Source organism: Triturus cristatus, chromosome 8 (genome assembly GCF_964204655.1).
Source record: "Triturus cristatus chromosome 8, aTriCri1.1, whole genome shotgun sequence".
NCBI classification, from domain to species: Eukaryota; Metazoa; Chordata; class Amphibia; order Caudata; family Salamandridae; genus Triturus; species Triturus cristatus.
The window spans coordinates 306,173,221-306,189,723 of NC_140591.1; the positions used below are offsets into that span (position 1 = coordinate 306,173,221).

Genomic DNA, 16,503 nt, shown 5'->3' on the forward strand with positions numbered 1-16,503 from the left:
CACTTTCATTCCTTATTGCCCCCCTCTAACCAGTCCCCACCCCTTGCAGTCCTTCGGTAATTAAACAAATATAAATACATATTTATACATATGCAATTTATACATAAGCATAGCATTCGTAAAAGGCAAAGACAAAGTCAACAAGTAAAAAAGGCAAGAACTAGTGGCTTTGTCAACGCTTGATTATTCGTGTTACTGAATGTGTAGACTAGGAACAAGAATAAGTTAGAGCAGAAAAAAAATCATAGAATTTGGAGACAGAAAATGAAGAGGAAATCATCTTTGCGAGCAACACATGCTGCCCTCTTAACATCATTAGCCCTAATTGCGCTCCAGCTTTTCTACAAATATTGCCAACTGTTGGCCTAATGAACAAAGCTTTTAGCCTGTGTTTGCCTGTTGGCCACTCAAATTTTGAAATTAGCTTCCACTATTTGGAGAGAGCCCATTGCGTGAAAGTGCATTTCCTTTGCAAACAATTTACAGGGGAACTGTTACTCTACTTATGTGGCTTGAGATTCAAATGACTCCAAGACCAATAAAGTTCTCTGGCTGATCGTTTGTCCCTCCAACAGAACAGGACACATTATGATGGGGATGAGCAGGCCGCCCTTCGCTTTGTGTAAGATATGTAAGCTGTGGCCATGCCCTTGAGCAAAGTCGTCGTTCCTCTCAGGCCATCATCTGGCCTCTATTGGATTTGGCTTGGTTCAAGTCCAATGAACACACAGGATATTCCCTGCTTCGTTCAATGGATGCAAATTCAAACCCATACACTCACATCTGGATTTGCAATGGGGTGGGAGGAGCTGCGGCTTACACAGTGGTCCAAGGAGCAGCGACACCACCTTCTTCCCAAACACACACATACTCACACACACATATACATCGGAGGCACACTCTCCACATCTGTTCACTCAAACACAGAAACATTGCATTTGCTCACAGACAAAAATGCCCACAATGTCAAAGATAGGCATGATTATGCCAGAACCACCATTTTGCCACATATAGACACAATTAGATCAGGAAGGTCCACAAGATGTCCAATACATTCACCTTTATACCAAGGATAGCCACATTTATACCAAGAATGCCCGTAACATGTCAAGGATGTGTAACACCATACAATGGCCACGGATATACATGTGCATGCAGAAATACCCACAATATGTCAAGGTAGGGCACCATTAGGCCAGGGACACTTTTGGGAAATAGCCACAAATATATCAAGAAAGGCCATCATATGACAATGATGGACACCATTATGCCATTTATGGCCACTGCAACAGCATAAAGGGAGATGCTGGTTATGCCAAGACATCATAATGCTCTTATCATGGAACATCCCCTCTTGCGTATGCGCACACTGAAGACAAATACCCTTCCAAAACATCTGTTTACTCAGACATGTGTGCACACAGTCACACATGCTCCCATATGCAGCACAAGGGGTTTTGACCCTCTTCCTTCAAACACTTTACCTTAATACTGACTGGACTCCAGATCGGGCACAGTGGCACAGCCAAGTGGAAACAGACATGATTAGCTTCCACTTGTCCTGCCTAAGTGGGTGCTAAATCTGCTCACAGCTGAGACTAACAGGCAGTATTAGTCAATAAGCAAAGGGGATCTGCAGCAGGTATTTGCATCTCTGAGTTGGTGTGTGATACTGGGCCATCATTCACATTAAAGTTCTCTATCTACCTCGTCCTCTAGCAGAGTGCGCCAGGGTGAAGACAAGGCCAGGGAGAGTGCTATGGGCGACAAGGCCAGGGAGAGTGCTATGGGCAACAAGTCCAACAGAAATAAAAGAATAACAAAATCCTAACTAATTTCATACTAAAGTTTGTTAGATTTTAATCATAAAACATTGGAAGAAAAACAAAGACCATTGTGAGAAAAACTGAGGTATTCTAATCCTCTAATGTTTAGGGTTACAAGTGTGTTAAAAATTAAAAAAAACGTTTAATGGGGAGAAAAGTCCACCTCTGTTTTGGAGTAATTTACATGTTAAAAGACCAAAAACTTCTAGTTAAAAACAGTCTTTTCCCTAAGGGTACACTAAAGGGTCTCAGTGCCAAGATTATTCACATCAGTCAGCATAGTTGGAGCACAGTCAGTTAATTTAGTTGATGCATGGCGATACTCTTTGGTGATGATGAAGACTTTCAAGTCTGTATGCTGGCAGCCTGGCACTTCATCCTAGTGCTCGGACAATTGGTTTAATGGGTTCCCCACATATCTCTTTCACTTCTCCAGATCACATCGATACACCAGGAGAAGCCAACCAAACTTGTGGTAGTCTTCGCTGTCCCACTTTGATCTTCACACCTATCAAGCCACACTCCAGGTACCTGAGACTTTCACAGCTAGCAAGCATGGAAAGTAGCAGACTGTACTGGTCCCAGTAGTATGGTTGAGAGATAGTTTCTTCAAACCAGGTACTCATGGTCAGTCCCAAAGACGACAAATGAGACAGCATCCTTCCTCTTCTTGTGTCACAAAATGCCCATATGCGCCTTAACATGTGCGGTCATTATACAATTAGGAAATTCATTAGTATGCTAAAACAAAGACACATAATTGGCATCAAGAGCAATCAGTATAGTGTAAACCATAGAGGTGATCTCCTTTTGTGTGGTTCAGCACCACAATAACTCAAAAGGCACAATAAATAACTTAAAACGTATTTCTACACTTGACAATGCAAGATCAGAGGCTGCACACTTCCTGGATTTTAAAAAGTGTCCTTTGCCTCACACGGCACAGTCGTCAAAAAACACCTCATTTTCTAAACACGTTACCTCTGGGTGGTTTCACTATTCATTTCACTACAAGTTCTGAACAGCAACTGAATAGTAAAACGCCATCTAAAAGTCACAAAAAGTTTAAAATGGAACATTTATGTTAAGGAGAGCATACTTACTGGAGCAGTAGTTAATGCAGTGGGCGTAACTTCATCCTTATGTCCAAGTATCCTTTGCAACTACAACATAACAAAAAAAAGGATATAACGCAAGTTACATTTACAGACAATGTTAGTGATTTCACACTTTTTCCCCTTTCCGCTCTTATGCATGAAGTGGGGGATGTGGAGGCGCTTAAATACCGAAATAATTTATAATAAAAAAAAAGTACAGCTCAACAGACAGTTGCTGGAAGCTCTCAAGAGCCATTCTATAAAATGTACGACTCACCCTATATTAAGATAAGCTGCCTCCTTGCGCATCTCCTCTGCTCTTTCCAACTTCTAAAGGGAACCAGAAGGCGTGGGTGCACTGTAAACGACATTACACATGCCACATGTGTGCTACCAGTTTTTTTTAAGCTTTGTACTGCAAAATTTAGCTCAAGCAGAGGATGTCTAGGACTTTAAGTGGGGTGAAAAAGCTGGGGGATCTCTCACAGGGGTGTGGCCTATGTAATTAGGAGCGTGGCTTAAAAACACGCTAAACATCTGTGCTTAGCAGTGTGCCGCACGACTGGTATTTTGCTGCTTCTGTCATTGCCAGTGCAACTAGAGCCAAATTTCAGGGGGGTGGGGGATAACTAAGAAAACAAGCATTGGCATATCCAATAGGTCTCGCCTTTGGGACCTTATAAGTGTTTAGCCATGCAACAGTTGCATAACTAAATACTTATAAGGTTCCAAAAGCGAGACCTATTGGCTATGCCAAGCGGCCGTGAAAGTGAAAGTAATCGCGGTAAAAGCGGCGCTGTACCTCTAGGCTGGCCTAGTAGCACTTTTTGGAGCCCTCTCAATAAGTCCCGCCAGACCAGCCCATGCGCTGGGTCAGGCGAGACCTAAAAATCAATGGGGAGGAGGGGGGGGGGGGGTAATTCTTTCAGCAATAGGCAGAGTGGAGATGCAGGGGCTCTAAGCAGGGGTGAAGAAAAAAACAAAGCCTCATTTACAAGCAAATGGTCTTTTAAAGACTTGTGAAGTACTCTGGAGTGGCTGTGTGTGTGTGACCAGGAGGCTGTCTCAGCGTGGGGTGCCACACATGAGGGGGAGGGGGGGGCTGAAGCCCTTTGAGCCCAATGGGCGTTGCGCGCCTGGTCAGTGCATCCGGATGATATACAACACAACAAGTAACATTACACCTACAACAAGCCAGGACTATTGGCTTTGTCAATGGTTGTTAGTTGGGTAAGATAAATAAGCAACTACTACGGTTTCGTTGTATGTTATATTGAAAATGCTTCAATTCTGAAATGAGACTGTGAAATAACTATAACGAGTCTTTGAAGTTACCTCGAAGGCAGTGAAGGCAGGGGCGGCCTTAGGCATGTGCAAGCTGTGCACCTGCACAGGGCCACCAAACCCCAGGGGCCACCATGAGGAATCAGATACAATACATATTCGTGGCGGCCCCTGGCAGGGATTTGGCGCATGAACGACTGAGGCGTGCTAAATCCAATGTGATGCACGCTGAATGGTTGTTCTTATACTCTTTTCCTTTCTAACCCAGTCTCGTCTTTGTGTGGGGTCGGCCTTGTTTCGGGCTCTTCTGGTAGGTCTTGTGCTTGTTTAGAACTTTTTTTCCAGGAGAATCGAGCTTGTTTTAATAGTCCAGATCTGGCACCTCCGGAGGCTCGCATGCGCGCGCATGCGCAGTGCCCGTTAGTCCTGCAGCGAAGGGGTTACAGAAGCACCACGCATCACTGGCGGCAGGAGGGGTGGCAGCACCCGTGCCCGGCGTGCAGCGAGCAGCACCGAGACCATGCACCGGCGCGCCTAGAGACCCTGGGCAAGAAAGGCCGCCTTGCAGAGGATAGCATGCCAGTGTGCAACATTTGTTGCCAGCTGCGAGGTGAGCAGCCCAAGGGTCAGGGCATGGGGAGGGGGAGTGAGGAGGTCAGCGTGTGCCACTGCAGAGTGAACCCGAGGGAAGGTGAGCCATTGGACGAGGGTGTGGGGAGCCCTGGGGAGGAGGGCAGATCAGGCGTAGGAATGTATCACAGCCCATGGGGGTGAGGAGCCGGGGGCGTGGGGAAGGTTGGGTGAGGATGTTATTGTAGATGGTGTGTGCTTTGGGTCTGGGTGGAGGTAAGCCATGTGAGGTGGCGAGCTGGAGGTATTCTGGTGGTCATGGGAAGGGAGGGCATGATGAATCGTGAGAGAGAGCCTCTCTCTCACGATTCATCTCTGAGAGGGCGCGGGTCGGAGAGGTGGTCACCGTGCGCCAGGGGTAGGGAGTGGTACAGATTGGTGCTGTATGTTGAGGGAAGAGTGAGTCAGGAGTGCAGGGGCGGTGTTTACTTGTGGCTGAGGGGAGGCATGGTGACTTTTGGAGGTGTAACTTGGGAGGCACGGTCATATTGGGGGGGAAGAGGAGAGCAGGGTACGAGGTGTTAGACGTAATGTTAAGGATTCATTAAAATGATTACAATTACTTATCAACAATTATGAAAACCGAGTATGAAGCGGATACTTGTGATCTAATGAGTGGATCTGCCTGCACAAATCTTTTAAAACATCGAGTGTTCGAATGTACTTGGCATTTGGTTATGTCTGTTTATATGGTGTTGAGGCAGACATGAAATGCAAGCACCTATGGATGGACGCCTGGAATAGGATGGCAGTGCCTACCCATGTTAACTCAATCTAATGCCCTTTTGCAGAGACCTTGGTAGGAGACTGGCTTCTTGATCATTTCTTTAATTACATTCCAGTGCTTGTCATGTGACTAGCAGAGAAAACTAGTTTAACTAGTCCTCAGTTTGCAATTGGTGAAGCAGCCTTCTTTGTCCATACTAGGGGCAAAGTTACCATTGGTTCAGTAAGTACAGTGGTACTGAGACCCAAAACCCTCAGGGGCCCATTGAACCCTGATAATTGCTATATTTTACTTCCTGAGCAGCAGCCAAAGGGGCCATTTTCCTTGCTTATGCCACGGCCCATGGGGTCGTTGGTACGCTGTGCTAGTGATTCGTACGTCTGCTTGAAAGTTGTCTCCTGACTGGATGTTCCTTGCACATTAAATTTGCTTCAGTGAACCGCTAGTGCCTTTTCATAGCCTTAGGACTCACTGTAATTAATCCTTGTTTAATAGGTGCTCTGAAAGCGAGCAGAACTGGTTGCTGGAATATGGCACTATACAAGAAACCTTAATTAAATATATTGTATTTTGTCTTTTGACAATGTGGTAAAGTGGACGAGTCTTTGGTTACCTGTAGGCTGTCTTCAGGATCAGTTAGTGACGTACTGAGACAGGTCTCTGTGTGCCATGATTTCAAGGTAGCTTACTCTCTTCCTGCTAAGGTTACTTCCCAAATAGATCATGAACTATTCTCCAGGCTCTACTGTTCTCAGTGGACTGAGGAAACAGACCTTGTATGCCAAGTCACATGATCTACCCTATAGTTTTATAACACTCTTCAAATAAACCTTCCATATGTGGCTAGTCCTCATAATGTGTCATACATGTAGTGGGAAGGGTAATTACTATCAATCAGTCAGGGTTTGTAAAGCTCAGCTGCTTCAAACATAAGGGTCTCGAGGCGGTGTGGGATTCAAGCTGCTGGATCATGCTGCTCGTTGGTTGAACAGCGAGGTCTTGTGGTCCTTCCTGAACTGCTGGAGTGATGGTGAGGCTCTAAGGTGCAGGGGGAGGGTTTTCAGGTCTTCACTGCCATTCGGGAGAAGTAGCGGCCTCCACTGTTTTATCAGCGGCTGCATGGGTGGCTGCTAGGGAGATGGTTCTGGAACATATTTTCCTGGTAGGTTGGTGGAAATTCACTCGTTCATTAAGGTATGCAGGTCCTTCATTGTGTAGTCCAGGGAAGACATGGCTTGGCAGTTCGGGCTGGACTGTTCCCATGAGGCACAGGATCAAGGCTGATTTGTTTATGGCCATGTCTGAACTGGGGTGGTGTGGTGAGCAAAAAAACAATGGATTTAGGCCCAGATCTCTGTACTGGGGTGAATGTATGACATTGTTCTGTATTCTGTCCAACTGTTGTTTTTGCAAGAAAATAAAAATGACACATCAAAATCTTTCAGCAGCCGCCACTGCTGATTGTCTTCTTTTTTTCACTACCCACTGCGAGCCTCGCCCGCTGCATTGCAAGCAAAATGAAGAGAATTCGAGTACACAAATCTGGTTATTCGAAACGAAAGAGAAAGGTGGCTCAGCAGGCTTTCATAGTGTCACAGGAAGGAGCAATCCTGAACTTTATCACTCAAGGGAAACCTAAAGATGGAGAATCCTCTGGCCAGAGTACTGCTGATGCACTCGGTAAAACAGGCGCTGACGACCATAAAGAAGAACAAAACAATGATGATATCCATGAGCAGACTGATACTCATGAGCAGACCAATGAAAATGAACAAGGTGACTCTGAAATTGATACAAACATGCAGCAATTACCAACTCAGGATGAGGACTATTACAAAAGACCCTCAGACAGAGAAACTGAAACATCATTGATCGGTCCATCAACATCTGGCATTCTGAAGGAGGTTCAGAGTTTACAGACGGATGATGCTGGTATTGAAAAGGAAGTCAAAGAGCAAGACCATGTTACAGACCCGTGTTCTGAATATGATTTATGTGATTGGAGGGATCCTATTTTGTGGCCGAACACTCTTACGGACGCGCAACGTGTTTTTCTTGTTGAAAGGGGTCTCTCCAGAGACACAGATTATAAAACAAAGTATCCAAGTGATGAGCACTCAAAAAGTAAACGTCGTTTTTTTGTTACCATGTTACTGGTCATCTAACGCCTTTTCTGGACGTTTTATTAAAACACCTTCCTGAGCTCCGCCACACCCGGACCCCCTCTTCCGGGGCCCCCTACCTGCGCTCCCTGCACAGGGCCACCATGAGCCTAGAGCCGCCCCTGGTGAAGGGTGGTACTGCTGCAGAGTTACGTTTTTTTTCTCACACCGAGGGCAAAAATGGAGAACCACCCGATAGGGACCCGTCTCAGCACCTGCTTTAAAGAAGTGCCGTTCCTGAATACTGGTAGGGTCCGGCCCACTTAAAGCCCCGAGGACAACACCCTTATCTTCAGAGACAGCAAAACTAACATCTAGGATTTTTCCTTTATTCAACATGTGCCTTTAAATAAACCTTTATTCCCAAGTAGATGTTCGTTCTCATTTTTCCACACATCAATGACAAATTCTCAAGGCACATCATCCTCCCTTTAAACTTCTATTCTGAAGTGGGGTCTGACCGTGAAATCGAGGGCACCAGGTAATGCAACGTAATGTATTTAAAAATATGCATTTCAAAATATAAAAATATGCATTTTAAAATATAAAAGCTCTATGAAAGAAAAAATGCTAAACATAAAAGCCCAAAATCACAAACCTATCATTGTTCTTAGTTAGGCCTGACTAGTAAATCACAAAGTAAGTTTTGCATAAAGCGGACTTTCAGCATTGATCTAGATTGAAGAATGTTGTTGTTTCCTGGGAATTGTCAGGGATGTGGTCACGAAAATGCAATTTCAAATAAAATGAATTCCCGCACATTCGTACATTTCTTGGTATACACAAAATGTTGCAACCATCGCCCCCATACTTATCTGCACTTCCGTAGTTGCAGGTGAAAGATCCAAGTTCAACTAAGGAAGTACGTGTAGGGTGAGGGCGCACATATTCTGTTTCACAAGGGAATGAGGGGAGGGATGACATTTTTTTATAAACATTGCCCATGAAAAGAAAAATAACAGATTTAAAAATATATATTTAATTTGTAATCCTATGCTTGTAGTTTCTCAGCAAAATGGACTGTGTGCACACATAGGGCAAAGAAAAACAAGAGTCAGGCCGAAATGTATGTGAAATATACTTGGGTAACTGCGTACGTTGAGATACTAAGAAGGAATTTAAATGCATGTCTGTGAGTTCTCTCGGTACACCTAAGCATCCAGAGATCAACAAAATCTTTGAGATTATGGTCCAGAAACTTAAAATAGTTACGTTTCATAAGATCAAAACTGTAACCTGCATATTCCAATGAGTATAACTAGATAAATAACAAAATGGTGCTGGCTAGCCAACTCCCAATCTCATAAGAGTTTTAAATTAGCAGATACAATAAATAGATGTGAAGAAGGGAAAAAAGGAAGAAGGAAGTGAGTCATTATCCAATTACACAATTATAAAGTAAGTTAATTTTCGACACAATCTATACTACATGTATTTTGTACCATCCAGGGTATAAGGTTCAAGTATATTATTATCAGTCCAGTTTTGAATAGTTCTTGGATAAAATGACCAGTGCTTGAAGGTGCAAAAGAATGCAAACAGCGCAAAAAGCAACACAAAACATAATGCAACATATTAAGATATAAATTGTGCTTAGAGAAATAGAATTAAATGCAAAAAAACAATAGGGCAATTCAGTTCAGTCCCAATTTTGAGGGTCAATACCCAAAGAGGATTATGAATTGGCCTGGGAGAGCCATTTGCTAAGGGGTTCCCAAATTAAAATTACCTTTTTTTTTTTTAACTCGTACCCCCTTTTTAGCATATATAGCCTTCTCCAAGTTCCCTATTGGAAGTAACTGGGCCAGCCAGTGCGAGAACAAAGGGGGAGTTGGCTCGACTCAAACAGAGGTTATACAGAGTCTTTAAACAACCATGGCAACAGAGATTAAGGCCCCGCCTTTCCTTCTGCTAATGAGGTCGCAAATCCCCAACAAGATGGTCGTGGGGGTTAGCAGAATGTTCCGTGCTACTACTTTGCTTAAAAAGGCTTGTATTTGGATTATCAATGGCCCTAATTTAATACACGCACAAAGCGAACATGTGCACAGAGTCAGCACCATATTCAGCACAGCGGGGACAGTACGTGCCTTTACCAGTGCCCCACTTGGCAATTTTCTTTAAGGTTAGCCGATAGAAAGTCGCTCTGTGCGTGTTGAAAGGCTAAATGAAAGGTGTTATCTGAAATTTCCAATTTCTGCTGCCATTTTTTAGAAATTGTGATCATGTCATCCGGCATTTGTTTATTTAACAAAATATAGATGGACCTTAGCCGGGGAACATAGGGTGCAGACAGTCATTCAACGAGTTCGCTTCCCCCAAATACCGAGGGCCCCCCAGCCTTCCGTGAAAGAATTCCCTAATTGCATAGTACTTAAAAACCTAATTCTGGCTCAAATTAAATCTCGTCTGAAGCTCATCAAAGGCCAAGACCGCACTGGGTGAGTATAGAGCACCTAGTGTTTTTATCCCTGAGCTATCCCATTACTGAAAGTAAGAGCTCTCCAAGACTCCGGGCAAATTGGAGTTGTTATTAGTGAGGGTATAATAGTTAAATCTACCCACCCCAAGAAGCTTACACATGGCCGTGAATACTTTGTACGCTCCAATAAGGGTCTTAAATCTTACCCTCTTAAAGTACCCAAACTCTAATTGGCGCCACAGACAGCCTATAGCCTCGGAACCCAACAGTAATTTGAATGGTGACGGGAGCGTCATGTGGGAAGTGGAAAATTGATCTTGGAGCAATATGGCACACCCTTGCAAAGCTGCAGCCCAGTAATATAATCACAAATTTGGGAGAGCCCAAATTTAAGTTATCTTCTGGCTGAGAATAGGCCCAAATGAATTGGGAGAACAGAGGGTCAAATTTTTGTATAGCTTGGTTCGAAAACCCAAGAGGGATTGCTCTGAAATAGAAAAGAATTTTGGGAAAGAACATCCGATAGTCAGATGTAAGTTGTTAAGCCTATTCAGTGCCTTTTTAGTGTCAACAGCAAGAGGCTCCAAGTTCTCGTTCACTATTAAGTCGGCCAGAAATCCATTGTGGTCGGCCATAACTTTTGACTTTGACCTGGTCTAGCACGACCAGATACCGAAGCTGAAGCTTTGTGCTTTTTAGCGCTATCTTTTACTACAAACTCTAAATATTCATAGCTCCGATTGTACTGATTGGATTTATTTCATTTTAGTGTCATTTTATTTAAAATTTACAAAATCTTTCTCCATAAGTTTCGGATTTTTCTTGTGTTGCATTTTCACTTTATTACTGTTTGAGTACTGCATAAATACTCCACACATTGCATCTCAGTTAAGCCTGACTTCTCTGTGCCAAGCTACCAGAGGGTTGAGCACAGGTTTATTTAGTGACTTATGTGGTTCACCCTGACAAGGATTTTGATTATTAATATAGGTGGGGTCCTACCCCCTCAACTAATACTCCAATTTCTTACAGTGAGATATTAAACAATAAGTTAATTCGGGCAGCAGGTTTCCGCCCATTATTTTGTCTCTCGTTTCTAAAGTTCTCAAGAAGCGTGGCTACACTGCCGTCCAGATGGGTGGGAGACAGATGTGTGCAGTGGTCCTGCACCTGCAACGGCTTTTGATTGTAGTGGTGGCAGCTGCAGCCTTGCTTACAGCTTGAAGACTTCGGGGACCTCAGTGTTGCTGCTCCCTCTGGCAATGCTCTTCTTCACAGTTGCAACCTCCCTATGCTAGATACAGATGAGATGCTGTTATGGTAGGTGCCACCTCTGGACCGTTCGCAAGCTGGTGGATGACTTTGGTAGTTGTGGTAGGCTTATCAGGACACATACCTCTTGCTGGGTAACTTAAGTCAAGACTCCTCTTGACAAACGCAGCTTTTTACTGTCGCAGCAGGAAGAGTAGCTATCTCTACACAGGTAAATAGCTGGGCTCAATTAGCTGCTTCACAGGCGACAAATTATATAGCAACATGAACGATGCTTATCACAAAAGGTCAAATAATAAGTTACTTAGCAGCTACATGTTTGTTACGAACAGTCACATCACCTGTGTCCCTTACCCTTTTACCCATTTCATACACATTCTTTACTGCAGTTCTAACAATGCTTAACAAACAAACTATTCATTACTCTTGAATGAATGTGTATTTTCGTGTGTTTTATCGTTCTGCTCCCAAGACCTTTTAATAGTTTCTGTGCACCCGTGGATAATTCAATCTCTGGGTCCTATTCTTCAATTATGTTTTCAATTTACTGGGACAACAGAATTCATGCCTGTGTGCTAAGAAAATAAATGTCTTGAAGCTTACAAACACAGGTTTTCCTTTAAATAAGACCTTACGGGTCATGCAGTCTATTTTCAAGTGAACTATTCACCTCTCTGGCATCAGCATGGGATTTTAGGCCTGCACTGTTCTTTCACCATGTATACCGTTATATCGGTATTTTCCACCGGTCTGCTGGTAGCGTAATTTCTTCATATTTTGTTTTCTCTCCAACACACCTCAGCTGCCATTGCGCACTTGGCCTCTGAAGTAGGGCGCAGTAATACCAGTCTCTCAGCCATAGTGGGCTGTTGCACGATACATGATTGCTGTCGGTGGCAACTGAAACGATTTTAGGAGACCAGTGGACCACTTTCACATATGGGTCACTACTCGTTTAGCTCTGTGGCATTCTCTCACTCTCTTTGGGAATTCCCTATGCCACGAATATACGGAGCTTCACCTCCTGAACAGTTAGGCACACTCTTTCCATGTCTCAGCCGGCAGGTAGGCTTAAAGGCTCTAGGCAGAAACCTCAACTCCTCCAAGAGAAAGGGCAGACTTCAGGTGTACCATCATTTCTTAGTGACTTGTTATCATGTAGACTCCAGCCCTGGTCACACAGCAGTCCTTCTAGTACACTGCACACCACTCACTTCTTTGGTAATGAATAATTCAGATCTGCAGCAAAGTGGGTGGTTTGGATCCCACTTTAAAACACATTTTCCAGACAAGTGATGAGGATCCACTGTCAGAAATGGTTTGTTGGTTCACTTTCAAATGCCAGTTTATGCTGCTCCTCAGAGACAACCTTTGTTTAAGGTGATGGCTCTCTCGCGCAGTTAGGAATGATGCTGGCTTCTAGCAGGAGCTTACAAAACAAGCACACAATGAAGTGTTAGATCTCTATACCTGGTTGTTATCAGTATACCTGTACCAGTAATCTGGGACAGACAGGACCTCATCTTGGACAACACAAACTGCAGTCCCACTCACCACCCACCACCCCTGCCATCTACGAAATGATAGTGGTCAGGAAGAAGTAATCAGAAGCCTTTTGCTAACAAGGCCCTCATCGAATTTCTATGGGGAGCCCTGTCTCCATTACCCTTCACTTCAATGTTTGGATTGGTTTCCACCTCTCAGCAACAGGAATGCAGTCAATACACTTCCACTGCTTGGAGAAGCTGTATTCGCCCTTCATCTTGTGCCTTGCTAAGTCAGGGGCATCCAAAATGGATATCACAGGTCCAATTACTCAGACCACACAGAATTCCACTACAATGCATGAGCAACACACAAACTGCACATAGACACACTCAACATGCACACTGAATGTCAAGTGCAAGGATCTGTGATTTCCATAACAGTGGAACATAACATGAGAGGGGCCAGGAGACCACAGTTTCAGTGATACTGGGAAAAACGTCTAGTCCTGCTCAAAATTCACAAACACTCAGTACAATGCCACAACAGCTTTACACGATTCACCCAGGGTGTGGAAGGTAGACCTATACCCAGTATGAAGGTGTGCTTAATGTGCCACCTCAAGTCACAGAACAGGTTCTGGAACATGCATTACCAGAGACAGGCCTAGGCTTCTGCACACAGACAAGATAGTGCTACACTAGGATCAACAACAGGTCACAATACCAGTTTTACTTGCAGTCAGACACACAGCGCAGGGATACACACCCGTTCACCATGCAGAGGATATTGCAGTCCTAACATCCATCCAGGTAAAATATGCCATACATGTTACCCATCCATATCATACTCATGCAAGCAAAAATTATTAAGTTACATTACCTCCTCCCCTCCCCATGTCAGCATGCACAGAGACTAAAAAAGTAATTAACCAATTACCTTCTACTGAGAAGTATGTCAAAATTAACAAGATTAACACTTAACTGTAATACCCATTTTGCCCGCTCTCACTTTTGTGAGACAGGCACATGTAAATATACAAATAATCTCTGACTACACAAATTTGATTTGGCTTGGTCCAGTACTTGTTCTGGAATAATATGGGAACATACTACTTCAAATAATACAATTATATGTGTAGATGTGTGACAACAAAGTGTTATTGTTGCAAATGTTTTTGTTTTTATTACTGTAGTGAACTCTGTTGGCAGTGATGCAGCAAATGTTCTTTGGTTTGAGGTACTGATCAGCAGCTCAGACCAATGGGATCTGGAGGTCCTATGAAGGCCGATATATTCACCACCAAAACATAGTAATGTTGGCTATCCCCAGAGAATATTAATCATCTGCAGGTCCTAATGCGATGCGATACTTTTGAATACATAAGCACCAAAACCTGTTGGTTGGAGTGGCAGACCTCGATGCAGAGCACTGGTCCGGGACCAGAGTTCGATTCCTGTCGCGGCAGGGTCTCGGGCTATAAATTCCGCGGACCAGATATTCTCGCCTCAGTGCCTATTCTAATCATGGGTCCCACGCTGCAACTCTGGGCAATAGCTTGCTTAATCTCCACAACAGCCCCAACAGCGCTGGGATGCCTGGCTTCACCCTGGGGATGCCCAGGAGTGGACATTTCACAGGGAAAAAGCCAGGAAGGGTTCCCTAGCGGTATGAGTACAGCGCCAGGAAACCCCGAACCGGGGTAGCTGTGCGCTATATAAGTACAAGCACATTTACATTTACATCATTAGAAAGTAAGTAAAAATGTGCATTGAGTTTCAAAGAAATTTGTGGGAGATGTATTCTACTTTGCATTAAATGAGTGCTTAATCTGGCTTGCCTACACACCATTTTATACAACTCTCAAGCACCTTCCCTCTTTTCTCCAATATGCACTATTGTAGCTTAGTAACATCACCCTTTTCCTGAAATCTGAGTCAAAGCACTGCCACGATCTAACTAATGGTAATATATAGCACATTACTGTCACCAAACAAGGTCACATGCTGATTTTCAAAGATCGATTTCCAGATTAGACTCTTCAGTACTTCTAAAAACCTAAATAAATTGATACACAAATCAGGACTTTGGATAATTAGTCTAAAAAGGCTAACACCCTTGGCTTTGGCTGCACCATGATCCAAGTCAGATTCGCAGTCTTTTGGGTCTTACAAACCAGCTCAGTAACGCGCTTCTCTTTTCCTGTATTTTCCTTAGCTGCTGTTTTGATTTATCAGACTAGGTTCCTAACAATGGCAATATGATGAGATTATCCTACACATTACTGATTTAATCCTTCATTTTCTGATTAAATAGGTTTTGTTAGAAAGGGGGGTCTCTAATTGGCAGAGGTAGGCACCTTTGTCCAAGTAGGAACGTTCTTCCTGGTAAGGGGGATACACTTCTAAAATAATCTCTGCTCACTTCCTTGGTAGCTTGGCACGAGCAGACAGGCTTATCCCAGAGGCAGTGTGTAAAGCATTTGTGCATGCATACAGTAATACAGTGAAAACACTACAAATGGACACCACACCAGTTTAGAATAAGTAATCTTAATCTAAACCAAACAAGACCAAAACGACAAAAATCCACATACAGTAATAAAAATGTGACTTTCAAAAGGTAGAAACAGTTCTGTTCAAAGCAAATTGCAGATGCGAAATTTTCAACACAAAGTACCTTGGATGCGTCAAAATCAAAAGCAAGAACAGCCGCAGGGAAGGTGATGCATCGGTTCCTTACGCGCAGGGAAGGTGATGCGTCGGTTCCTTACTCCAGGGGAGGTGATGCGTCGGTTACTTACTGCCAAGCAGGGGAGGTGATGCGTCGGTTCCTTACTGAAGGAGAGGTAAAGCGTCTGTTTCCTACTGCGGCCCCAGCGTTCTTGTAGACTTGGTGCCCCGGTGCGATGCGTGAGGATCGGGAATGTGTCGGTTCTCGATGCGGCGACAGCAACGGAGCTTGCGTTGGTTTCTTCAGCCACGGTCCCACAATGCGTTTATTCTTGCAGCCACACAGCAGGGCCCGGGTCAGAAACGGTGCAGTGATCTCGTTCTTCCTAGATCCGTGCAATCGATGCGGCCTGCAGCAATTTCTTAAGCCGAGGGCAGGCGCTGTGTCAGTTTCTTCAGCGATGTGTTGGAAACAGGTACAGATGTTTCGCGCTTCTCCTCATTGTGTTCCTTTTCCAGCTGCCAACAGCAGAAACAAACTCCAGAGGCCCAGAACAGCAACAGGTACCTCTTGGCAGGTCAGAACTCTCAGCAAGGGAGCTCAGGGGGCCTGGAAGTGAAGTCTTTGTATCCCAGAGACTTCAAAATCAGGAGGCAAGTTCTACTTCAAGCCCTTAGAGATCTTCCTCAAGCAGGGGACACAGCACACATCAAAGTCCTTGTCCTTTCCTTGGCAGAAAAAGCCACTGCAGGTCAACCCCGGACAGCACACAGCAAAGGGGCAGTACTTCTCGGTTTCTCCAGCTCTTCTTCTGGTCAAAGGTTTCTCTTGAATTCCAGAAACTATCTAAAGTTCAGGGGTCTGGGCCCCACTCTTTATAGTACAAAATCCTTTGTTCTCTAGTGGCAGAGAAGCTCTTTGCCCA

General features: G+C 44.1%; 1 protein-coding gene across 1 annotated transcript in view; it reads right to left on the minus strand.

The window, feature by feature from the left end:
* MICU2 (mitochondrial calcium uptake 2) overlaps positions 1–16,503 on the minus strand; it is a 1,314,791-nt gene that overhangs the window by 197,826 nt on the left and 1,100,462 nt on the right. Inside the window, exon 7 of the mRNA XM_085621585.1 lies at positions 2,930–2,989. Within this exon, the coding sequence (XP_085477711.1) occupies positions 2,930–2,989 (60 nt within the window). The remainder of the gene's footprint in view (positions 1–2,929; positions 2,990–16,503) is intronic.